We start from the raw sequence: 26,465 nt of genomic DNA, 5'->3' as shown, positions 1-26,465 counted from the left end.
CATGTTATGAGAAGTATTGTCCTAGTCTCCCTTGTTAGAAAGGTGGGAAGGGGTATAAAAGGTTGTGAGGATGCGCTGAAAATACCGAAAAGAGAAAAAGACGGGTTTAAGATCTATGGGATTTTATAGTTAGCTTGATTCAGGGAGGGGAAGAAAGCAAACATCTAGAATGACTGGGTTTCAGATTTGGATGTCACAGTGTGTGATGGTCCCACTCATCAAAAGAAAATATAGTGGGAAATGGAATTAGAAAGCATCTGATAAACTAAGTTTGCAATATGCTCAATATGAGACCTGAGACAAACAGAGGTCTACAGACAACCTTGTTCATCACATATACTCAAAACTGAGTCTGTTTCCATTATGAGGAAGGTTGTGTGGAGTGTGTACCATCTGTTGCATTCAGCGTGAAAAAGACAATGGGCCTCATCAGTGAGAACTTCTTGCTGTGGAGTTTTGAGTGTCAAGTAGGACAGTCAGCCCTACTCAACTCTGGTGTGGTTTGGATGTCAAAACTAGGGGAAACACTTGCAGTTTCCAGGGCTTATTTGGTGTTTCTGAAGTTTAGACAAGAGATGGTCAACCCGAATTATTAGGATTAGTACCCACTGAGAGACTTAACACAGTTACAAATTTGAAATGGGTCCACTTCACAATTAATTGGCATGATCAGAAATCCCATTTGTGGGTTTGTACTTTGTGTGTTTAAGCAGAGTCAATGATTAAAGGGTAAGACAGGACAAGGTCTTAGAGAAGCAAAAAGAGGCTGAGCAAATTGATTCCCTTCTCAGGTACCACAAGCTCAAGATACCATTCCACTCTGGCTCTGTTCTCACTTTACAGGGAAAAGAACATTTCCTTCGCACCTTTCTCTGATTCTTCATGCAGAGACAGTCACTCAAGTGCTTTACTTCCTGTTAAAAACCTCTCTTAATGCCTGACTACCCCAATTTACCTGTAGGGCACAGTCGATGCAGGCCACCCATGACAGATAGCTTCTCGCTATTATTCTTCAAGGCAGCCCCAACAGCTTGGACCGGCCAGCGTCAGATAGGAAGAGTGTTTTAGCCACTGGGGTGCTTCATCATAACACGGGGAGCTCAACAGCCCTTTCTTTGACTGCAATTTCCTTACCTGAACTCTGACCTTTCCAGCTTCCCTCCCCTGCGAGTTAAGGACCCTGATCCAAGAGGCAAAGGAAATGAAGTGGCCCTTCGTGCCTGAGAAGTGGCAGTACAAACAAGCTGTGAGCCCAGGGGACAAAACAAACCTGCAGGACATGATCGGCGCCAGGCTGCAGCAGTTACTGGTAGGAAAAGTCACACCACCTGTCCCTCTGACACCCCCAAATGAGGCATTTAGACTCTAAGTGGTCTAACAGATTAAATTTCTCTGAAATACAAGGCAGCTCCTACTCTTACGGTCAGCTCTGCCAGATTGACTAATGTGGAGGAAATAGCTTTTTAAAAAGCGTCGTTTTCCTGTAACCTCCTGTGTTGGGAAGACAAACCTAATGTGAGTGAAGAAGGCTGGGTGGATCGCACAGTCTGAAGTCTGTTGTCTTGAAAAAGCCCCATCTTTTTGGTGGGCCTGAGTTGTTTTGGTGCCTTAAAAAACTTTTATTTTTAAATGATACTTTCTATAAGTCGGATAATTAAAAAGTAATCTCCCCACCATCTCATGTGGGCTACTGATCCATGCCATGTCGTTTCTGCCCACCCTGGCAGTCCTGTTCACTCTCTTGGCTCCTCATGACTAAGGTCATTCCAGAAGCATCAAGTCAAGGTCATGGATGCACTTAGTATTCAACTCACATTTTTCAATGTGTTGTAATGTAAGGCTTTAAAATATTCCTTAATGACCTTCTAGATTTCACCAGCATCTGTTCTAGTAGCTCTGTAACCTCCAATTTCATTGATTTTGGTTTTCATTACTTTTTTCTTAGTTTGGCTAAACATTTGCCTACCTCATTATCTTTTCAAAGAACTATTTCTTTCATTAATTTTTGTATTATTCTTTTAATTTCCATTTCATTGGTTTATACCCTGATGGTTATTGTTTCTTCCTATTTGTTTGAAGTTTAACTTGTTTTCAGACAATCTGAATACATCACTGGATTATTTGAAATCTCTTTGATTTTTTAATATGGGTATTCATACCTCTATTATACCTAGACTTTTATCTAAACTTATCTCTTAGAATTGTCCTTGCTGTGCCCAAAGGATTCCAGTAATCTGCAGTTCTGTTTGTTTTCACTGGTTTCTGTAACTTTTTTAATTTACCCCCTGATTGACTCCATTACTCACTGATCATTCAGAAGTATATATATGGATCTTCATATTTTTATAGATTCTGTAGTTGTTCTTGCTATCTATGTCAAGTTTTGGTCAGTTATGATCTGATGGGACACAAGAAATGATTTATGTCAGTTACTACTTGTGTGTATACTTTGGATACAAATATCAGTGCTTTCCTTTACAAATGAAAGTTATACCACCATTACCAACACACACACACACACACACACACACACACACACACACACACAAGAAAAAAAAAAGAAACCAACTAAACCAGAAGTTCTCAACCTATGGGTCTTATATTTTTGGTTGTGAGACTAGCCTTTTTTTAACGGCTGAGCCATCTCTCCAGCCCAACCTATGGGTCTTAACCTCTTTGGGGGTTGCATATTAGTTATTTGTATTACAATTTGTAACAGTAGCAAAATTACAGTTATGAAGTAGCAATGAAATAATTTTATGGTTGGAGGTCATCACGACATGAGGAGCTGTATTAAAGGGCCACAGCATTAGGGAGGTTGAGAACTGCTGAGCTAAACTGATACCACCATCTCATAAGAAGGAACACTGAGAAGAGTGTAAGGGTTTTTTAAAAGAAAGAGGGCATGAAGTTCGGGGGATCCAGGAGGAATAATGGAGAGAAATGGGGAGGTGAACATGATCAAAATGGAATATATGAATTAGTTTTCAAAGAACTAATAAAAATTTTGTATTTTTTTAAGAACAGCATATGAAGCCAGATAATGTTGAAGACACAGGCTTGAGTTCTGGGGGAGTTAAAAGGAGTACCATTTTCCTTTGTGGCAGCATTACTTTTTTTAAAAAGATTTATTTATTTTTCTTTCATGTGTATGTATGGTTTGCTTGTATGTGTGTGTATGTATGTATGTATGTATGTATGTATGTATGTATGTGTACCACATGCATTCCTGGTGCCTGAGGAGGCCAGAAGAGGGTGTCAGATTCCCTGGAACTGGAGTGAAAGATCATCGTGAGATACCTGGATGTTGGGAACAGCACCTAGGTCCTATGTAAGAGCGGTATGTGCTCTTAACCACTAAGCCATCTCTCCAGCCTCATGGTAACATTGCTTTCACTTTTAATTTCTCAGTGACCATCAAGGAAATTCAATAACTTAAACGTATTTTTCCTCACATAAAAACATATTTATGCGGGTATCAGGCATCAAAATGAATTTTTACATTGTTTACATGGTTTGATGTTTAGGGATTATTCCCAACGAATACATAGACACAGTTTTTCTCTTGTTGTAGGAAAAACTCTCAGAGAGAGCATCTTCAGGAGTTCCTAGACAGGGTAAAATAGGTCAAGCGGACTGGAGATTATTGGCAGAGGAAAATAAATCCTTGTGGAGAGTGAAGTGTTGACCTAGAGATTTTAGTTTGGTTTTATTTAGGTTTTGTCTTTGAGACAAGGTCTCAGTAGGTAGCCCAGGCAGGCCTTGAACTCTAGATACTCACTCCAAATTTTCCCACAGTGGAGATTATAGGTGTATGCTAGCAAACCTATCTTAAGTGGGGAATTTTAATAACTATGGTTGGTATCAACATAAAAGTAGAGTGAAATAATAACTATAATTTGTATAGTGTAGAATTTACATCTGCATCAGATGTTACTTGTCAAAATAGCCCTGTAGTGATTATTATCCTCTTACACAGGGTACCAGAGAGTAGCCTCCTCCTGTTTCCCTTCAGTTTTCCAGGGAGTCTAAGGAGAAGAACCTGAAAGCCAAAGCAGATACTCAGGTTGCTAACTGTGAAGCCAATGACCATGAGCAACGGCATGCATCAGCATGTGTGCTCTCCAGTGTGGCAGCCACTAGCCACATGGGGCTCCTGATACCCAAAACAGCCAGTGTGGCTAAAGAACTGTATCTGTACTTTTGTTGACTTTTTATATCTTTCTCTATGTACAAGATGTCAACAGACATTATATTTGCCTGGTGAGTTGAAGTGTCTTTAATATATGAGCACCCAAGAACAACCCAGGGAAGTACCAGAAACAGCAGGGGTTGGCAGCATTGTCATCCTACTGGTTAATACCTCCCTGCGAGGCATATGACATGAGTATTAGAATCATGCTGCTAATACCTACAGCAGTGGTTCTTATAGTGAGACCCTACACACACACACACACACACACACACACACACACACACACACACACCACATGACAGTGATCAATAATCTTTACCAGATCAGGAGGAAGGATGCAGTCCATCCCCCCCCCCCCCCCCCCATGCATCCAAAGCTGGTAGCAGCATCACCATCCTAGTGTTGAGAATGGGAGCTGCTGGAATTAAAGTTTGCAGCCTCTGGATTTGCATTTGCAGCGTGAATTGGGAGGGAAGCTGTTCGGGGCTGTCCAAACCATTTGAAGAGAAACATACCTTTCCTCCTTCTGTACTCTATAATCCATGTAACTCTGTAAGTCATATGGATTCCCAACTGTGGAAACGGAAGACTGAGAATAGAAAGCCTGTTCCCCTCACAAAGTCACTCAGTGGCAGCCCTAAGAATCAGCCCACTAGGCTTCCTTCAGTCCCTGATGTGTTTAATCTGGGAGCTTTCTAACTCCGAGCTTTTTCTTCAGCTTTCCCAGCAAGTTGTAAATTCAGCAGCCACACCTCCTCAGACTTTTAGGATACTTTTCTCCTGTGCCAGACCCCAAGGGCACAATTGCTAAACTACTCCGAGTATATACAGAGAGAACTATAGCTCTCCGCGGGCCAGGCTCTCTGGAACTCTTAATGCTTTTGAGATTGTAGCTTCATAAGAGAGGATCCAGTAAATCTTGTGACTTATTTTAGTCAAGTATGCTACCCATTGCAGTGTCGCAGTCCAAGGAGCTGAATATTAATATTAAATATTTAATATTTTAATAACCGATGAACTCCCCGATTCTGCTGGCCGGGGAGGTAGTTAAATGTCTATATCTGTCTTTTTCAGTTATTATTTCTTCTTACATTTCCTGGGTAGTTTTAACATGAATTCTTCCCATAAAAATCTTCCCCTTCAGCCTTCAAAAGCAGAATTTTTCTCAGCTTGAATGTGAACACTTTGTCTTTAGCTAATCCCACAACCCAGAGAGCAAAGCAAAAATCTAAAGTGCTGGAGAAAAGGGGCAACTCCAGACTGCTCTTCGCCATTTCTGAGCTGGCGAAACCAAGGCTCCTTTAGCCTGGTGCTCTCTCCATCCCCACTTCACCAAGAATAGCTTATATATCTTGTGCTCTGCTCTCTGGACGGACACTGCTCCCTTCACTCCCCCGCCCTTTCCCTTCGCCCCCGCTCTCCAATCCTTTCCCCTTTGGTGTGTGGCCACCGACAGAAATTTATGACAGGGGCTAGCCTCCTTTACAGTCCACACAAAGCTTGCTGACTTGAGAGACTTTGTCAGCGCTCTTGCAGAAAAAACACCTGCAGGACACTCTCTGAGAAACCTGGTGAGATGGGAGATTAATGTGGCTGTAATAGCCGGGCAGGGGGTTGGGTATTATGCCCTCTCCCCAGGTAGATGGGCCTTTTCTGAGATGATACCAATTATTTATAGCTGAAACATCTGTTGATAACTGCAGCTGCCCTTGTAAAACAAAGCCTATCATGGGGTCACAGGCTACAGGGACCTAAAACCCTACCTCATGCTAGCTTTGGTCTATTCAGTATCACCCCAAGTCCATGGGTTACCGCCATCTTTAATGTCTCATCATGCCATGGAAAACACTTTGTAAACACCGCACTGCCCCTGCCCTGGAAGCTTTGAAGCCTTATTCCATCTTCATCGGTAATTTATATTCCAGCGCCATTGTGCTGTGGGAATGGGCGGGGGGGGGGGGGGGGGGGACCTTTTTGTTTTCCATTTAATTGTAGATTGCCTGACACTTTGACCTGTATTATTAGTATCAGTCAGAAAAAGGATTTTCTCTCCCTCTTATTTAAAAATGAAATTTCAAGGGAAAGCAAGCGCTCCTTCAGCCCTTTTCACTCAAAACAATGTTTACACTCTAAGAGGAGAAGATGAAAAGCAAGAGCAGCCCTTTTTCAAGTGCCGGAGAAGGGCGCTGCAGCTTCTGAAAGGGAACAGTACCGCCCTTATAGATATCATTCAGTGAAACCTTTGATGGGGTTTTCAAAACCCAGTGAAGGCATTTGGCGCAGGCTTCTGTGGAGCTCCGCTCTGGGTTGGTTGCAGTGGCTGGCACCGACAGGAAAGTCTGCCCCTGCTCCTGAAGCGTGGGAGGAAGATGGGTCCAAATTGCTATGTGGATGCCTCCTTGGGAAATGTTTCCAGGAACTTTCATTTCTCTAAAAGGAACAGTCACTACTTAAAAAGAAATCTGGAAATCAAGCTTTTAAAAAAGGAGAAAGGGGGAGGGCTGGATTTTGCATGTCTCTGGCAGTTGGGAACAGAATTGTTTGTTAGACCCTGAACTGGAAGGTGAGGTCTACTAGGTAACCACACTTGTCTCAGAAAGGGAGGATCCTGTCCTTAGTCACTCTAGCCTCTAGCATACTCCCACCCCACCCCACCCCATGCAGGAGACAGTGGTGATATGTCATGGTTTGACATAAAACCACAGTCTGAGAAGGTAAAGCAGGCTCAGGGTGGATTCTTTTTTCCCCATTTCTTTTTTTTTTCCCCCGGCTCCGATATGAATAGCTGTAGCTATTATGCCACAGAAAATTTTTTTTGAAAGATTTATCCTGCATAGGAGTAATTTGGAAAGGCCCTCCTCCCCAAAAAATGTTTTGATGTTTCCTAATGTTATTTTGAATGGAAAGTATCTTAATGGTTGAATATTGGTACATTTAGCATCTAGAATATTTTTCTAAGGATGTCCTTTCATATAACCTTGGTGCCTTTAACTTGTTATTTGTATTTTTGAACTACTTGAGATACTAAAGGAACAAGAGTTAAAACATAAACATGAATAAATATGAGTTGGTCATTGTAAGTCCATAGGGAAATGCTTTGAAAATTTCTAGTGTGGATTGGCAGGACGGCACAGGGTCAAGGTACTTTTCATAACACCTCAGGTCTGGAGTTCCATTCCTGGAACCTAGCTGAAGGAGAGAACCAGTTCCTGAAAGTTGTCCTCTTATCTCCACGTGCCCAATGTGGTAGGCACATGCTGAAAACCTCACACACACACACACACACACACACACACACACACACACACACACATGTCTGTTGTAACCATCTTGGGACCAAAGAGTATGGAGGTGGGTATTTAGAAATGAGGTAGGTAAAAGAAACCAAAATATGAATCGATTAGAAAATGAAATGTCAGATTCAAGAAAGACAGTTGTGTGGCATAGGCACCAACTTAAGGGGTTAGATACTATCTGTGAAAACAAGAGAACTTCACCCCATAAATATACTGGTGTTTAAAAGATGGTCTTAAAACTAACCCAACTCACTTGTTCCTGCTGCTGGCTTTCCTATCAATGGATACCATCTAGATTATTGTCCTTCCAGTAATGATTTTCTCAAACAAGCTTTCCAACTTCAGCTATGTGGTTTGGAGCTTTAATAAGGGAAACCTTCTTCATCTGTACAGGGAGTGAAAAAAGTGACCATAAACTATAAATGTACCCACCTACTCAACCAAACCTCGGCATGTCACCATGTGCTGAGCACTTGGTTATTGAACATCAGTTTAAAGATGAAGGGTGGAGGCTGGAAAAGTGACCTCAGCAGTTAAGAACACTGACTGCTCTTTCAGAGGACCTGGGTTCAATTCCCAGTGCCCACATGGCAGCTCACAACTGTCTCTAACTCCAGTTCCAGGCCTCACATAGACAGACCTGCAGGCAAAACACCAATGCGCATAAAATACATATAAATAAAAATAAATTATTTATTGAGAAAAGAAAGGTGAAGAATGGATAAAGCCAAGTAGTTTTTCTATAAGATTGAAGTGAGAAGGTGGCCCTTGCCCAAAGTCTGTATGTTGAAATATTTTCTTCCATTTATCACCTACCTAATCTGTAAAAGGATCAATAGATATTCCTCTAATTGTTACATTAGTATCATTAATCTTTTTCACAGTTAAGAAAAATCAATGCTCAGAGAAGTTTCATAACACAGTCAAGGTTATGACTTGCCCTCATTATATGAACATCTCTGCTCTTTACAATCAAGGTTTATTGCAGACCTAGACTGGCTTTTTAAATGTTGAGATACCAGGGACTGGAAGCAGCTATTACCCAGAAACCACTGTCCCACATACCCTCAGTGACTCAGGACTTCCGGGTCATCTCCATGATCTGAAAACTAGAGGGTGGTCTCGGAAAGAGCCTGCTCAGCTAAATGATGTGTCCAACATTTCAACAACTGGTAACTATTTTGGTTAGGTCCGATGGGAAGGGCACACATTTCAGAAGTGGAGAGTTAGATGTGGGGTTCATACAGACTGGACACTTGCTTATGTTGTGGGGTTCATACAGACTGAACACTTGCCTATGATGCAGAAAGCCCTGGGTCTAACCCTCAGAACCTCGAAAAAAAATGTACATAAGTATAGACAACAGTCAGGGTTCTCCAGAGTAACTGAACCTTTATAACAGATAGACACATATATGGAATTATTACTAGAATGGCTTACAGGCTGTGGTCCAGCTGACCTAACAACGCTGCCTATGAACATAAGGTCCAAGAATCCAGTAGTTGTTCATTCCATGAGGCTGTGCGTTTCAACTGGTCTTCAGCATATACTGGAATCTGGAAGAAATAGATTCTAATGCTATTAAAGGAATGGACTTGCTAGTGAGGTGGAAGTAAGCAGGCAAAGAACAAAAGCTGCCTTCTTCCATGTCCTTATACAGGCTTGGAGCAGAAGGCATGGCCCAGATTAGAGGTAGGGTTCTTTTTTCCCCACCTCGAAAGATCTAGATTAAAGGTATGTCTTCCCATCTCAAAGATCCAGGTTAAAGGTGTGTCTTCCCACCTTGAAGTAGATAGTCCCATTTCAAATGAAGCAAAAGTCTCTCACAGGCGTGCCCCTCTATTTTGGAGGTTTAGTTAATTCCAGATGCAGTCAAGTTGACAACCAAGAATAGCCAATTCGAGCCAGTGGCATGTGGGTGGTGCGCACTGCTGACAGATTTGCAGCCTCAGCCCTGAAGGGATTGACATGGTTTCCTGAGGGAAGGGCGTTGGAGACGGAGCTGTGTGCTCTTCCTCAGTGTCTTCTCATGGACATCTTATAGACATCTCGGGCCTGCTCTGCTCACCTCCAGACACAGTCCTCTCCTCGGCTCCACTGAATGGCACCTCCAGCCACTCACTAACACACTGGGGACTTCCGTCATGCTTGTCATTTCCCCCTCTCTTGCCTGCCAGTAGCTTTGGCTTATAAATATCTCATTAGTTCACTCCCACCAGTGTCTTGATCTGTCTCAGGCTGCTTTCTGCTGTTGTAACACAATGGAATCCCTGGGGCTGGATAATTCATAAAGAGCAGGGGTTGGTGTGGCTCATCATTCTAGAGGCTGGGACATCCAAGAGCGTAGACTCTAGAGAGGGCCTCCATGCTCTGTCACCTCTTGGCAGAAGTGAAAGGGCAAGAGAGGTTGAGAGTGAGGAAGGACCACACTGGCTTTCATAGTAAATTCCCTAGTAAATAACTACCTCATCCCCATGGTGATAACCCAGTCCTCACGGTCTAACCAGGCCCCATTATGCCCCATGTCCCAACACTGTTGCACTAAGGTTGTTTCCCACAACAAAATGAAAGGGAAACGTTCAAACTCTAGCACCACCCTGCCCAAGCTGCAGTTGTATCTTGATGGGCCCCTGCTGCTGCTTCCTGAGTGTCTTCTGGCTCTACATATTTTCCTATGAAGAGAGCAGTATGTGGGCTAAAACCCTGGTCAACCTCCGTATACCAAGTGAATCCTCAGTTGTACAGCAAGGCCTGCAGCCTCACTAGATACAGGCCTTGCCTCTGCTATGGGGCCTGCAAGCCTCCTTTCAGTCCTCACTCCTACACTGATTATTGCATGCACAGGGCTGCTCTCCATTCCCGCAACTCTCTCTCCTTTTGATGAGTTTCTACACATGCCTTGTATGTCAACATGCATTTCTATTCTTCAGGGAAGCTGTCTCTCACTCTCATGACTGGATTAACATCCCCCAGTCACATACTCTACACATGTGCCACTATGTGTTTACATTTGTTGGAGGAACTTCTTTTATTGTTCTCTCTGTCTCCTACTGACCATCAGCTCCATGACAACAGGAGCCCTGGCTGCCATGCCTTTCTTTTCCTGACATTTATATCCCTGACATGTTCACAATAAACACCCTTGATTCTCTTCTTCCATCTTGTGTATACTATGGCTGAAACTCTAGCCTTCAGACTTGGTAGCAAGTGCCTGTAACCACTGGGACATCTCACTAGTCCTTGGATATAAATGCTTGAATGAAGGCGTGCATATGAATGAAATACAGTGTTTACTCATAAATCAAGGTGTTTGCCATGTGTGTATGGTAGCATACAAATACAGGCCCCACACAACTGGCTGAGAAGTCGACCAGAGTATAATGGCTACATTCCTTTTCAGAAATGGGATGAGTTTGTGTAAATGCTTTACAGGCTTTGTGACAGGAATTAAACAGCTGAAGAAGGTAGTCTTAGTCACTGTGTGTATTATAAATTGAAATGGAGGGAGTTTGTGTTTGTGCTTGGGAGCTGGGCAAGGTGGGGGGCATACTTGGAATCACATATGTGGGAGTGAAGAGGCCTGAGGGTTTGAGGCTTGTCTGAACTACCTGGCAATTCAATGCCAGACTAAGGGATATAGGTATACTCTGTCTCAACAAACCTCTAGGAATGCAGCTTAGTGATATAACATTTGCCTAGTGTGTGCAAGTCAATGGGTTCAATCTCAGAACAAAAAAAAGAAAAGGAGGAAGAGGAAGAAACAAAGAGGTGAATGGAGTGCCACAACACACCGCAGATTTGTGAACCGTTGTACCGGCTCAGCAATTAGGAGTTATCAGGGCTTTTGGTGGTGGTGGTATTTTAGTTTTCTGTTATTCCTGAAATAGGATCTTTCTGTGTAACCTTAGCTGGTCTTGAACCCATTAATAGAAATTTTCTTTCCTTTAATAAAGAAAATAGGACCACTTCTTCTGCCTGCATCCCAGAAAGAGCCAGACACATAAGGAGAAGTCTAGGGTCTAAGTATATAACCCAGGCTATAGCCAATATGAGATATGTACAACAGTCAAAGAGATCTGTTGCTGAAGGCTATAAAACATAAAATTGTGGGTTACTGAAGTACGGTGTGTGGATGACCACAAGTCAATGAAGACCTGGAGGTCACCTTAGAAGACCTCCACATCCTTCAGCCTCCCCTGCTGACTTTCCACACAGTCTCTAGATCCGGTTTTCTTTCCTCCCATCCTACTGCAACTACAATGGTTTAGCAACATCATCTCATTCCTGTGTTATGTCCAGTTTTTCTCACGAATTTTATCCATGTTTCCTAGGTCAGTAAAAACAGAAAAGTTATGCTGCAGAAGAAATAAAAGCTTCAGAAACTTAGGGGATAGTACACTACAAACCACTCCTTCCTCTTACTCCATGTCCACATGGGATCAGTGGGAGGCCGTGCTTTAAGCTTCTCTCCCTAAGACCCGTATCTATGTCCTCATCATCCTAGAATATCACTGGCTGCCATTGAAGGGGGTCAGAAATTAAGAATTCCATACTGCATCTTACATACTTCTATGCTGATATGATCATTGGCCAAGAGAAAGTGCATGAACATATATTTCTTCCAAACAAGCATAATCTTACTGTGTGTAGAAGAAAACCTTGTAGAGCTAGAGAGATGTCCCAGAGAGTAAAGCCAATTTCTGCTAAGCCCTAAGGTCTCAGTTCTATCTCTGGGACAGACATGGTGGTGGAGGAAAGAGAACATATTCCCAAAAGTTGTCCTCTGACCTCTACATGTACAGTGTGTGTGTGTGTGTGTGTGTGTGTGTGTGTGTGTGTGTGTGTGCATACAACAAACCATCAAAGAATGGGATTTTTTTTTTAAAGACAGCTCTGAAGATGGGGTGGCAGGCAGAACGTCTGGGGCTGCCAGCTTTCCTTGCAGCCTCAGCATCGTTCTCAACAGTTTTCCAACGTGAGTTTAGAAAGTGAGCAGAAATCCTACTAATCTTTTAAAAGCATCTCCCTCCCAACTATGCAGATCTCACAACAGTGTCTAATACTAGTACTAATCCTGAATGAGAAAGATCTTCTAAAGGCATGCAAGTGGGCATTTCATTTGCATGATGGAGTCATGGTGACTTAGATTTCTTTGATTCCTCCCAGCAAGCATCTCTTACTGTAGTAAAAGACAGAAAGAGAAGAGAAAAGAAAGGGGATGGGACTTATTAATCAGGTATCTTTAAAGCTAGATAGGTTCAAATGTACATAAACACACTTTTCCCCTGCTTAATTAACAGTTAAATGAAACGCTGAGCTGAGAACTGTCCTAACAATGCAGACACCAAGGTCTTAAGTGACTCAGGCAATGCATGCATCTGTCACCAAATACAACAAGAATTCTTAGCATAGCGTTTGAGTGTCTGCATTTTCTTTTTCTTCATAGTAGGTGGCTTGCTACAGGTAAAGGATCATTATTCGCTTGCGTGTCTTCAGAGATCGTTCGTGCTGCCACGTGTACTCACACCTCTTGTGAAACGAACAAAGGTGTTGAACACTTTATCCAGCATTTCCTTTTCAAGAAGGGAGATGGAGGCCCTCTATTTCAAGCCCATTGTTGGATAGCTGAGGAACATGACACCTAGAAAGATTAAGTGCTCATTGTCAACCACTGCTGAAAGTGACAGGGCAGCAGCCACATCAGGTTTCCTACTTGAGCCTGACATTTCTCTGCCTACACAGACAGAACTGTCGTTGGCCTGGGGCAGACTTTCTCTTATTGTTTATTTATTTGGTTGGTTGGTTGATTGGTTGGTAGGTTTTTCGGAACAGGATTTCTCTCTGTGTAGCAGCCCTAGCTGTCCTGGAACTCACTCTGTAGACCAAGCTGGCCTAGAACTCACAGAGATCTGCCTGCTTCTGCCTACTGAGTGCTGAGATTAAAGGTGTGCACCACCACCACCTGGCTTGTTTTTGTTGTTTTAAATTTTTTTAAACGTACTCCTTGTAGCTGGAAGTTTTTCTGTGTCCCAGCCGGCTAGTAGTCAGGACAAATCTCTCCCACTCGTGTCCCCCAAGTAAACACACAGAGGCTTATATTAATTATAACTCCTTGGCCATTAGCTCAGGCTTATTACTGACTAGCTCTTACACTTAAATTAACCCATAATTCTTATTTATGTTTAGCCGTGTGGGTTGGTACTTTCTATCAGTTCTGCCTTGTCATCTTGCTTCCTCTGTGTCTGGCTGGTGACTCCTCACTCAGCCCTTCCACTTCCCAGAATTCTCCTTGTCTAGCTACTGGCCAATCAGTGTTTTATTTATCAACCAGTCAAAGTAACATATATATATATATATATATATATATATATATATATATATATATATATATATATATATATGCACAGCATACAGAACGACATCCCACAGCAACTTCTGATCTCTCTACTGCCAATAACAGGTCTTCTGTCCTTCTGTTATTCAAGCAGACTTGATTTTAAAAGAAATTCATAAAAGCTAATCACCAGCATTTCAAACTATGATTTGTGGGCCAATGAGATGGTTTAGCCTATAAAGAAAGATGCTTGCTCTCTAAGCCTGAAGACCTGAGTTTTCAGTCCCACACTCCTACAAGTTACCCTCATACCTCCACATATGTACACTAGTACATGCTTGCCAAGGTGTTCTCTCTCTCTCTCTCTCTCTCTCTCTCTCTCTCTCTCTCTCTCTCTCTCTTCCTTCCTCCACATATGCACAGTGGCATGTGCTTACCAAGACCTCTACACATACATACACACTAAGAAGAACAAATTAAACTTAAAATTTTTTAAACTTTAATTTCTTCTACTAAATATTCTGGTTCTTGCTTTGAAAAAAAGTCAGAGAAGAACTAAATGTTATTTAATAAGTGAAAATTAGCTGCCAAGGGAATGGGTCTGAGAAAGAGAAATAACAGACTGAAGACCTATGTATTTTCAGAACTTAGAAAAAGAGTATGACGAAATCCACTGAGGATTTAAACCCTGCTCTAAAACTCTGCCAAAATGAGGGGGCTTTTAATAAAGTACTCTTAAGTTTCAATGGAAGGTAAATTAAAATGGTGTGGCTTGTCCTTAGTATTCTACCAGCGAAACCCTGGTTGCCACAGAATCAGGCATGCCAGTTATCCCTTTGATGAGGGCTAACCCTACAGTGTGAATTTCATGTCCTCATAATGAGGGCAGAAACTGAGCCAAGTCCTGGAGGGATTGATGCAGCTCAGACCTGTGGGCAGAACAAAACAGCTTAAAGCTAGCAGAAAATGAGCAAGGTCGGATGTCGGACCAAGAGGCGACCTTCAGAAAACACATCACCCTAGGGCTGTGTTCACCTACCCTTGTAGACGAGCCGAGCAACATCGCCTCTCAAAGTTTATATGGTGACTAAATGAGGAGCTTGTGCAATAATATCATCTCCACTTCTCTAGCATGTTCACATTAGGCCGAAGCAAATGAAAACATCTCCTTTGTGTATCAATGGATATCAACAACTGGATTCCGTAGGATCAAGCTGACAGATTCTTTACAACATCTCTTCCTGATGGCAACCCTGCAGAGTGGGGCTTAGGCCCATTTTGCGGATGAGGTGAGGCAACTGGCTTCGAGAGTTAGAGAGATGCCCTAAGCAAAAGGTTAAGTGCGTTTAAGATGGAAGCTCGCCCTATCTTTCCCCTGGTGCTGGTGCGCCCTGGTCCCCACTCATCATGTCCTGTTCTTTGCCTACTCATAAAGCAAGCTTGTCTCAAACAGAGAGAGGACAACACATGTTCTTTTTTTTCCCCCTGTGGAGCTGAGGATCGAACCCAGAGCCTTGTGCTTGCTAGGCAAGCACTCTACCACTGAGCTACATCCCCAACCACAACACATGTTCTTTATGTTAATGAATTCATAGACATTTGCATGACTACTTTTTTCAGGAAGTTTATTCAGCACAGCAGAGATTTCTATTTTCCCATTGAGGGATTCATAATGAATCAATGATCTTTTCTTATATTTCTCTCTCCCTACTACCCCCCTACCGTGTGTGTGTGTGTGTGTGTGTGTGTGTGTGTGTGTGTGTGTGTGTATGTATGTGTGTGTATGTATGTGTGTGTATGTATGTGTGTGTATATATGCATGTGTATGTGTGTGTGTGTCTGTGTGTGTGTATGTGTGTGTTGTGTGTGTGTGTGTGTGTGTGTGTGTGTATGTATGTGTGTGTATATATGCATGTGTATGTGTGTGTGTGTCTGTGTGTGTGTATGTGTGTGTGTATGTATGTGTGTGTATGTATGTGTGTATATGTGTGTATGTGTGTGTATATATGCATGTGTATGTGTGTGTGTGTGTGTGTGTGTATGTGTGTGTGTATGTATGTGTGTGTATGTATGTGTGTATATGTATGTATGTGTGTGTATATATGCATGTGTATGTGTGTGTGTGTCTGTGTGTGTGTATGTGTGTGTATGTGTATGTGTGTGTATGTATGTGTGTGTATGTATGTGTGTGTATATATGCATGTGTATGTGTGTGTGTGTGCGTGTGTGTCTGTGTGTGTGTATGTGTGTGTTGTGTGTGTATGTGTGTGTGTGTGTGTGTGTGTGTGTGTGTGTTGGTTTTGTTTTTAAAGTGAAATCTCACTTTATTGCCTACTAATAAATGGAATTCTAGGATTGCACTGCTGTGTCTGGCTTCCATCAATAAAACTTGTGAACAAGCAGTAGGCCAAAAACTCCTATATGTGATACATTATAATATAAATTTTGAGAGAAAATTGGCCAGTGTCACACACAGTGGCCTTAAACTTGTGACCCTTCTGCCACCCAGATACTGAATGAGTGATTGGTTTATTTATTTAGTCACATGCATGCCCTGTTCATTTTGTCATATAGATTTCTATAGGCTAGAAAGTTAAAGCTGAGGTGAGGATTAGACTGGTGTTTAAAAACAGTTCTTATGGTTGCATTACTGGCATGAGAACCTTTTTGTTCACATCATCACTGTGGTTGGATATATTTAGTAACAAAAATCTTGATTGGCACTCTACTCAGAAAATGCAGCAGGTACAATTTGTTTTAGAGTATATTTGATTTTGATTGCTGTCATTATAAAAAAACTACATGCAAAGATAGGTAGAGCCAATCAGGACCGGTCAGCTCAATGTATCCCATAGTTTTGAGAAATCAATCTCCAGCGCCATAGAAATGAGAAGAACACAAGAGCTCTGAGGGGAAAGCTCATGCATTCTCTTGTGCTACTCACCTGCTGCTGTGTTTGTACATGTTTGGGGCAACAATGACGAAGCTAGTCTGGATAGTTCACAACAGCCAAGGGGACTTAGGACCTTGACTACTTGAATCCAGCGCTGCCTGTTGTTAGCATGGAGGACCTGTGACTTTCACTTCCCTACAGAGCAGCAACAACAGAACCACTCTGCAGGTTGTTTAGAAGATTAAATGGGAGGTGGTGGTGGTGTATGCCCTTAATCTCAGCACTCAGGAGGCAGAGGCAGACGGATCTCTGTGAGTTTAAGGCCAGCCTGGTCTACAGAGTGAGTTCCAGGACAGCAAGAGCTGTTGTTACCCAGAGAAACTCCGTCTCAAAAAACAAATGAACGAACAAAGATTAACTGAGTGGATAACAAGGAGTGCTTAGAGCTATGGAGTCAGCACTAGTTGATTGACAAGAGGGCATGGCTTGAAGTTAAATGGAATGTTTTCCATTTCCATTTTTATGTGTCTAGGTGTTTGCCTGCATGTGTGTCTGGGCACCATGTGCATGTAATGCCTGCAGAGGACAGAAGATGGCGTCAGAGTCCCTGGAACTGCAGTTACATTTGGTTGTGAGCCACAGTGAAGGTGCTGGGAATCAAATCAGGGTCCTGTAGAAGAGCAGCCAGTGCCCTGAACTGCTGAGCCATCTCTCCTACCCTCTAGATGGGATTTTTATAGTCAAGAGGCAAAACATACAGAAGCTAAGATCAGAGTAATCAACCCTCTAATGGAATCATGTTGTAAGGAGTAAAAATATGACTGTGATATATTCTCAAAATTATACATTAGCACATCTTCTAAAGATTGCAAGCAACTGAACATTCAGGATGGTATCTGTGAACCTGATGGTGGGAGGCCATGGTCCTTCCAATACCAAGCACTTATCACTGATGCACTAATCTATGGCGACCCTTGGATGGCAAGATTCTCCTTGTCAGAGAGGCCTTTCTGCAGCAGTGCATGGACAGCTACCAAGATAGCTGAGTCTGTTTGATCCAGTGCCCTGGACTGTCTGTTGGAGTGCCTAGGAGGAAAGCCTGACACTTCCCTGTCTTGACCCTGATGGAGATACTTACTATTCATGTGGAGTGGACTTAGTTCCCAAGAGACAGAAAAAAACCACCATCCTTTCCTCAGCCACATTGGCTTCCATATTATGTAGTATGCTTCTTTCCTGCAAGCCTCTTGGAAGTCTTCCTTTTAGCTTACAGCCAATGTCAGGTCAGAATTCTAAATTTGAAGTCAAAATACTAGATTATTGTTTGAAACTGTGGTGTTAGTCCATTTTATGTTTTTTACATACCGGTCAATAGGCAAAAATTTTCATTTTCAAAATGCTCATAAATAAGATAGCACTGGTTATTAATGCATCTCCAGAGTCAATCAAATGCATAGGGGAGATGCTTAATCCATATTTTGGTGAAAAGATAAATGAATTACCAGTGTCTTCCACCAAGCATCATAGATCCTTGGGCTTCGGTGCTGCTTGCCCATGGTAATGGAGCACACTGCAACAAGTACTTCTTCCTTGTGGTGGAGATTTTAGCACATCATCTGCTCTAGTTTGCTTTCTATTTCTGGGATGAAAACTGTTGTGGGATATTTGTACACTGTGTGAAAATGTTTTGCTGTGATTGGTGCAATAAAAAGCTGAACAGTCAATAGCTAGACAATATGTGTAAGTGGGACTTCCAGGCAGAGAGAGCTCTGGAAGGAAGAAAGGCAGAGTTGCCAGCCAGACATGGAGAGGAAACAGGAGGTACAAGATGGAAGAGAGGTAATCCCACATGATAGAACATAGATTAATACAAGTGGGTTAATTTAAGTTATAAGAGTTAATTGAGACCTAAGTTAAAGACCAAGCTTTCATAATTAATAAGTTTTCATGTTGTTATTTGTGAGCTGGCAGCTGATGAAAAAGCTTGCTACAAAAATACTCAAAGCAAAAACAACTTGGAGAGAAAAGTATTTATTTGTCTTACAACTCAGAGCCCATTATAGGGGGAAGCCAGGGTAGGAGCTCTAAGCAGGAACTGCGTCACAGACTGTGGGGGAAAGATGATTAGTAGCTTACTCCCCCTGGCTTTCTTAGCTAGCTCTTTTATACAACCCACAGTGGGCTGTAACTCTCTCTCCCCATACTAATCAGCAATCAAGAAAATGCCCCACAGACAAGCCCAAGGGCCCAACTGAGGGAGGCAACCCCATAATAGTGGTTACCTCTTCCATGGCATGTCAAGTTGTTTGCAGAAGCTCATGGTCCCACATAAGTTAGTTCTGTTCTCAGCATTTGTCAACTGATATGGACCTTTGATTTTTCTTTCTATATGTTTATATCCAGTGGAGAGGATCTCTAAATAAGTACAATTTTCCTGAGGACCTGGAGGAATTTTTCATAGCGAGAAACCCTAACTTCTCGGGTTTCTTAAGGGTTCTAAATGAAGTACCTCTAAGCTCCACATTATTATAACAAATATACATTTTGGGACTTCCTAATCAATGATAAAAACCAGTAACTTAAGGTTTAGCTTTCTTTTTTTCAGACGGAAACTATGATGGGACCCAGGCCAGGGCCCTATGCTTGCTGGGTAAGAACTCTAGCGCTGAGCTGTGACCCTGGTGTTTATTTATTTATTGTCTTTTCTACTTTGTGCTGGGGATTGTACCCAGGGCTCACACATGCTAGACAAGCTTTTTCACATGGAGCTACATCCCTAGCCCTCAAAAGTCTATTTTTAGAGGTATCTACCTTGAAAAACCAAATATTGTCTGTCTTCCTTACTGTATGCTTTGATCTTCATTAATTTTTCAATTTTATCCCATCCCCCAAATTTTTGATCCATCAGTATTTTTTACTTTTGTCTCATATAACAAAGAACTTGTGATCTAAAATCTGAGGTGTCACTGGCTAACCATACATGCATATATGAAAACAACGAAATCAACTAGAGAGCCCTCAAGGGACTCACCTCTCACACTTACAACTTCTCTTCAAGCATGGAAGACACTGCGGTGAACAACCGAAGTGCCTGGTGTTTACAGTCAGTGAAAATGAAAAGCTTCCATGGGAAGACAGGCAAGAGACAGATGAACACTTTAAAGGCCTGTGTTATTACTAATGTTATACGATGGAATATTGGAGGGCAGTCAGGGCTGTGAAGGTCAAAACAGCTGAGTCACAGGACAGTGAGTGTTGTGGATGTTTTTAAGAGGAACTTTGGCCAAGCCATGCTAGAAAGAGTGGCTGGCACTGAGGCTGAAAGGGGGAACCATGCTGACAGTCAAAGCAGCAGCCATCTAGACGGGGAGCAGCCAGGGCAAACGTTCAAAGACACACATTCAGCCTGTTCTGGAGGCAAAGCACAAAGGCTGGAAAAGATAAAGAATTGATGTGAGCCAGAGGAAGTAGGCCAGTGAAATAGTTAGAGGCATTTACTTATAACAACTTATTTACATTGATAGATTTAAATTATAATCTTTACATGTATCTGTGAGTGTGTGTGTGTGTGTGTGTGTGTGTGTGCACATAGATCCATGCCACGTGTGACATTCAAAGGACAATTTGCAGGGATCAGTGCTCTTCTCTTAACATGTGGTTCTGGTGTGAGACTCAGATCATCTGGCTTGGCAGCAAGTACCCTTACACATGGAGCCATCTCCCCATCCCTAAATTCCATTTTAAAGGTGCTGAGAGGCCATATTAAGGTCTGAAGCAGGAGATCATTGTCATTGAGTCTGTACTTTAAAGGGCTCACTTGGGGTGAAGGATAAGCCATCGGGGCGAGGGACTCAGGTGGAACAGCAGGGATTCCACTTGTGAGGCGGCTACTCATGCTCCGGCCAGATGACAATGGCTTACACTACAGTGGCTGACCTGAGAAAATGAAAAGATGAAGATTTTCAATGTTCTAAACGTTTTTCCGATTGTGTGGATTAGAGTCCTGAGGAATACCAGCCACACACTTGGAATCAAAACTGCAAGGGGAACTCTCTAGATATCTAAGGAGCCCACATCAGCACACCACAGAAGCACGTACACATCTTTGTCTTCTACTTGATGTAAGGTTTTGTATTTATCCTTGAGAATTTCATACAGGCACACAATGTATTTCATTCATATTTTTCCCTCACCCCTGCTCCAACGCTTCCCAGATACCCCCACATCTTCCTTCTACTCCGCGTTCTCTTTTTGTTATTATTTTCTTTTGCAATCCACTGAGTTCAATTACATCTTCTCATACATGATAAGTGGGGGCCATCCCGTGGAACACAGCCAGCCTGTCAGAGACCACATCCTTGAAGGAAACTGACTCTTCCATCCTTAGCAGCCATCAACAGTCATGAGTTTCTCAGCTAGGACAGGGGTACATGTGTCCCTTTCCCATCCACGCTGGAATGTTGACTGGCTTGCTCTTGTGTGGGTCTTGTACAGGCAACTACATCTGCTGTGAGTTCATGAGGGCAGCTGCCTGTCACATCAAGAAAAAGCTGTTTGCTCCTGTCTTCCCTGACCTCTGGCTCCTATAGTCTTTCCACCCATTCTTCCATGATGCTCCCTGAGCCTTTTGGGGAGAGGTATGGTAAAGATGCCCTGCTCGTGACTGAGCACTCCTTAGACACTTATTCTCTCCACGTCGAGTAGCTGCAAGTCTCTGTATTGACCTCCACTTACTACACTGCATACCCATGTTTATTGAGACACTGTTCACAACAGTCAAGGTATAGAAGCAGCCAGGTGCCTGTCAGTGCATGAATAGATAAAGAAAATGTGTGTGTACATACGTATTCTATAACACATACACACACATATAATATACTATATCATATATATTATAGTTTTATTTAACCCTATGAGAAAAGAATGAAGTTATGCCATTTGCAGAAAAATACCTGGAACCGGAGACCATCATATTAAGCAAAATAAGAAAGACAAATAGCACATTTTCTTTCACCTGTGAAACCTAGATTTATACGACAGAAAATGTGATGTTTGTATTTCTGAGTCTTTCTAATGAATCTTTCTTATTTCACTTAACATGATGATGATGATGATAATGTGTGTATGTGTGCGTGTGTGATATGAAATCAAAAGAGAACCTATTTGAGGGAAAGAAAGGTGATCAGCAAGAAGAGAGAACGTGGGATGGGAGAGGGTAGTGGCAGGTGTGAGTATGTGCAAGTACAATCTATAAAATATGTTTGAAAATGTCATAGTGAAATCTATTATTTTATAGTCAAACTAAAATATATATATTTGACTGTGAGGTTTGATCCTCAACAAATGAGCTAATGAAGTGTTGTCTCAGAGCCGGTGAAGCATGGATGGTAGAGAAAACACAGGTTCTGTTTTAAGCACATGAACTTTCAGCGTGGACCAGCACCTGAGCCAGGCTCTCCAGGGCAACTTCCTATACAAATCTGGATTTCAGAGCAGAGACTTGACGGTTTTAAATGTGTGGTTCACCAACTGAGGTGTGTGAGGAGGCGATGATCCAAGTGAAGGTAGCTAGGAAGAGAAGCACCCACAACACTGAGGCTCAGGAAGCAGTAGGAAGAAAAGTCCCAAATGAAGCAGAAAGGAAACCAGGAGAATGGCCCTGTCAGAGGTGGCAGGAAAAACGAAGGGGAAAAGGGGCTGGCTCAGCCACGTGCCTCTGGGAGTGTGGATGAGATGATGGTCAGTAGATATTGTTGGACCGGGAGTTTATGGGCAACCTCAGAGAGTGAGTTCAGCCAGGTGGTGGTGGCACACGCCTTTAATCCCAGCATGAAGGAGACAGAGCCAGGCGGATCTCTGTGAGTTCGAGGCCAGCCAGGTCTACAGAGGGAGATCAGAACAGGCACCAAAGCTACACAGAGAGACCCTGTCTCGAAAAGCCACAGAAAGAGAAAGAGAGAGAGAGAGAGAGAGAGAGAGAGAGAGAGAGAGAGAGTTCAATAGTGTTGAAGATGAGAGTTAAGGAATAAAGAAAAATTGGAAGTGAGGAAAGAAAGAGGAGGAGATTAGGTGACTCTTGAATTAGGCACCATGGAAAGAACATGGAAACAGACCAAAAGGCACCCTCTCTATAGGCATAAGACACCTCCCTATCAAAAATGGCGTTTGTTTCAGTCAATTTCCTGTTACTATAACTAACAACTACAGATTAGGTAATGTATAAAGAACAAAGTTCCAAACTCAAGGCATTGCACAGCAAGAGCTTTTTTGATAGTGAAGACTCGGCATAGAGTCCCAAGTTGACATAAAACAAGATCATCAAAGACAAAGAGGTTTTGGGCAAGTGGGACCAGTGTGCCAGATGAATTACCAATGTGGTTTTTTAAAATGACCAAGATTTATACTGGGAGTCAAGACACCTAGAGTCCAGAAATGAACAAGCCTCTCCACGGTTGTCAGAAGCCACAGGTGGCACCAGGGCTCCCTGTTTTGACACTTGGTTTTCCCTTTAATGAATAAGCAACTCCATTGATGGTAGATCTGAGCAGGGGAAAGGAGCAAACCAATGGATTCTCTCAAGTACAGACATGCAGAAAATCTCACAACTGGTGTTCGTGTCAATCTGCATCTTCCATCGGTAAAATGGACAGTCGGTAAATGTTGAGAGAGCCTGGGCATAAATCTGAAGATATGTCTGTTTTTCTTTCCTCCGCTGTGGAGAAGGTGGACCAATGTGGAGTGTGCCATGTTTGGTCTTCACTTGACCTGCGGCGGTCCACTTTGGTGGGTTCCACTCTGACTGTTGCCAGCCTTCATCGCTTTTCGTTTGTTTCTTTTGCTAATTCCTCACCTCAGAACATGCCCCCCCCCCCCCCCTTACATCTTCCCCTTCCCTTTCTCCATCTTCCACAATAATTTCCCTTCACACAACTCCGACCAATTGCAGCGCCAGATGGCACGGGAGGCTCCTCGCCCAGCCCCCTTGAGAACAGATGCCATTGTCACCGCTGTGAACACATCCTGGCTTTGAACTCGTAGCTGGGACCCAAACTTGAGGCACAGCACCGGGAGGAGCTCGCTGCTTTGCAGCTTTGGACCTTTAAAAGACAGAACTCGTTAACATTTTTTAATCTTCTATGGAAATCTCATTGTGGAGTTTAATTCCTTCGCCACCTGACTCAGCTTCCTAGCCATGAAGTTCCCTTTGTGCCTTAAACTCAATTTGAATCCCGTATTTCCCATCCCGCCAGCAGATGTGGAAACACAACTCTATGTTTGCGGGCTGTCGGCACGTGTATCTTTGTGTGCGCAAGTGTGAGCCTGTCCCCTTAGGAATCTAGTAAATTCTCTTCGTGGTCTCTAAGTACTTTATTTAAACATGATCACTCAGCAAAGAAGAATACAGTTGCTGTTTGTTCTGTCTCCCCTGAAGTCAGCCTGCGAGGAAAGATAAAGGAGTGGAATTCTCATTTGTTTCTGAACATAACATTGCTGGGCTCCCAACAACACGGAAATTCTGTTGCTCCGACATATTGTCGAGTCCCCAGAGATGGTAGGTCAATCATGGGTCTAAAAACCCAAACAACAACAACAGCAACAACAAAAATCCATATTTTTGTGAACCAATATGCATTTCAAAAGCATTATCCTATTGCAGGCTGTGGGTTAGGGTTTGTGTGTGTGAGTGTGTTGTTTTCTTTTTCTTTCCTTTTTGGGGGGTGGGGAGGGCAAGGGGCTCCCTTTCATGTTAATCTAATTGTGCACAGCCCAGGCACATTTTGCCACGCAGGGAGATTCCTTAGTGTCCTTTCCCTACCACACACTCCAGCCTCTTTCATTTGCCCCTTCTCATGTCAGAGCCCCCTCTTCCCCTCCCCCCACCCCGCCCTCTGGGGTGGAGAGATTCCCAGAAGGGTGATGTATTCTGCCTCGCTGCTGAGGAATGCACTGTCCCCTCACTTGGCAGCAAATGAAAGTGGGTATTAATTTCTCCAAGAGCGGGCAGAAACAGAAAGCAGCGCTTCAAGAACCACACCACCCAAATCTGCACGTAGGACGCAGCACGCTGCCGCTTCAAAGGAGGGAGGCAGAGAAAAATGAAAGGGAAGAGGAATCCCCTGACTTGACTTCCCTGTATTTTGCATCATAGGTTTTGGATGGAGATGCGAGAGGTTCGGGCCCCCCGAACGGAGCTAAATTATGCAGCTGCGGGGCCGCCAGGGCCTCCAGAATAGGATGCTTCGTTTAGATTTTGCACAATGCTATTGAAGTGCTTATTTTCCTCCTGAAGAGACACAAACAGATGCAAACTTCTGTAAACACTTTAGAAATGAATTCAGTGAGTTTGGCCTCTCAGCAGTGCTCAATGGCTGACAGAAAAATGTCTAATTAGTGCAAGTGGAAATAATAGGGCCACTTGGATTCCTTCCATCCTCCTCCAAGTCTCCTTCTCTAAGGAACTCAAAGGCCCTTTTGTCTGGCAGGTCACCCTCTCCCAGGCTTTTGTGCGCCAATCTATTAAGAGTAGAAGGGGAGAAAATAGATGAGGCAATGTTCCCTGCTCAAATATATGGCGTGTTCGTGCGGGATGCAGAATGCGCCTACAGGTGCTGGGGGAGGGGTTCCCCGGTGGGCCCCAGCCCAAGGCAACGCGCATGCGCAGGAGAGTGCTGGGAGGGTCCCTTTGAAGAGCTAGCTCCCCACTTTCTCCATGAACACCGAGGCCGTGCAGCTTCCTCTTTCTTTCCCACTCTCAGAAAGCATCAGTCTTCAGGGTTGGTGAAGGGACGAAAAAACAAAAGATGGAAAGACATGAGATGTTTTTACCGTTTTCTTAGAGAAAACGGACAGATTCAACCGGCATTTCTGTTGCGCCTTGGAAATGCCACTGCAGCTTACTCCAGGGGAGCGGGGGAACGCTGCCTTTTCCATATTTTGTCACACAAGAGAGTGGGGCCGAGTGGCGTTTGTTTTGTTTCTGTTTTCCTTCATAGTGTTTCACATCACCTATTAAGCAGCCACATTCTGCTGAGCAGCTTGAAGAATTTCCTTTGGTTCTGAAATATATGATAAAAAAAATATATTCTAAGACAATAGAACTTCTGCTGGACCTTACAAGCTAGAGTTAATAATATACCTTGAGCTCACTTAAGACTGCTACCCTACTGTGCGTTCAGCCTGTTTAATCGACCTTTAAGAGAACAATGTAAAAGCCAACTTTACTTGCCTTGGATTTCCCATGTAATCAATTTTGTTGTTGTTGTTGTTATGTCTTGTTGGGTTTTTTGTTTGTTTTTTAGTTTGCAGATGGGTTTGTTGTTGTTTTTGAGATTTGGTCTCTATGTAACCCTGGCTGTCCTGGAACTCACTCTGTAGACCAGACTGGCCTCCAACTCAAAGAGATCCTCTTGCCTCTGCCTCCCAAGTGCTGGGATTAAAGGCGTGTGCCACTGTAGTGGTATTTGCTCCGTCCATGACCTCAGGCTATACAGCCCAAAGGAGTGGTGCTTCCCACCACTGAATTTTACCTCTTATAAGGAGTTGGAGAAGGGTCGCATGCCCAGCTCCCTGCTCCTGCTTGAGAAGTGGATTCACTCCAGGTCAGATCAGAAGATGACTTCTGCTGTCTACTCCATTCTGTAATCATGAATGTATCTCCTCAATTTGTATCTTAATAAATTCTGTTACATTTAATAGACTCACATGGATTGATAGTAATATACCACCAAACCCAGCCCATACGATCAA

The 26,465-nt window shown here is 43.0% G+C and overlaps 1 protein-coding gene across 2 annotated transcripts in view; it reads left to right on the top strand.

The window, feature by feature from the left end:
* Positions 1 to 26,465, top strand: part of Alpk1 (alpha kinase 1) — a 123,240-nt gene that overhangs the window by 49,040 nt on the left and 47,735 nt on the right. For both annotated transcript variants that reach the window (XM_036189410.1, XM_036189411.1), the window contains exon 3: positions 1,155 to 1,309. In XM_036189410.1, the coding sequence (XP_036045303.1) occupies positions 1,155 to 1,309 (155 nt within the window). The remainder of the gene's footprint in view (positions 1 to 1,154; positions 1,310 to 26,465) is intronic.

Source organism: Onychomys torridus, chromosome 6 (assembly GCF_903995425.1).
Source record: "Onychomys torridus chromosome 6, mOncTor1.1, whole genome shotgun sequence".
Lineage (NCBI taxonomy): Eukaryota > Metazoa > Chordata > Mammalia > Rodentia > Cricetidae > Onychomys > Onychomys torridus.
This window is presented reverse-complemented; position numbering and strand designations above follow the sequence as displayed.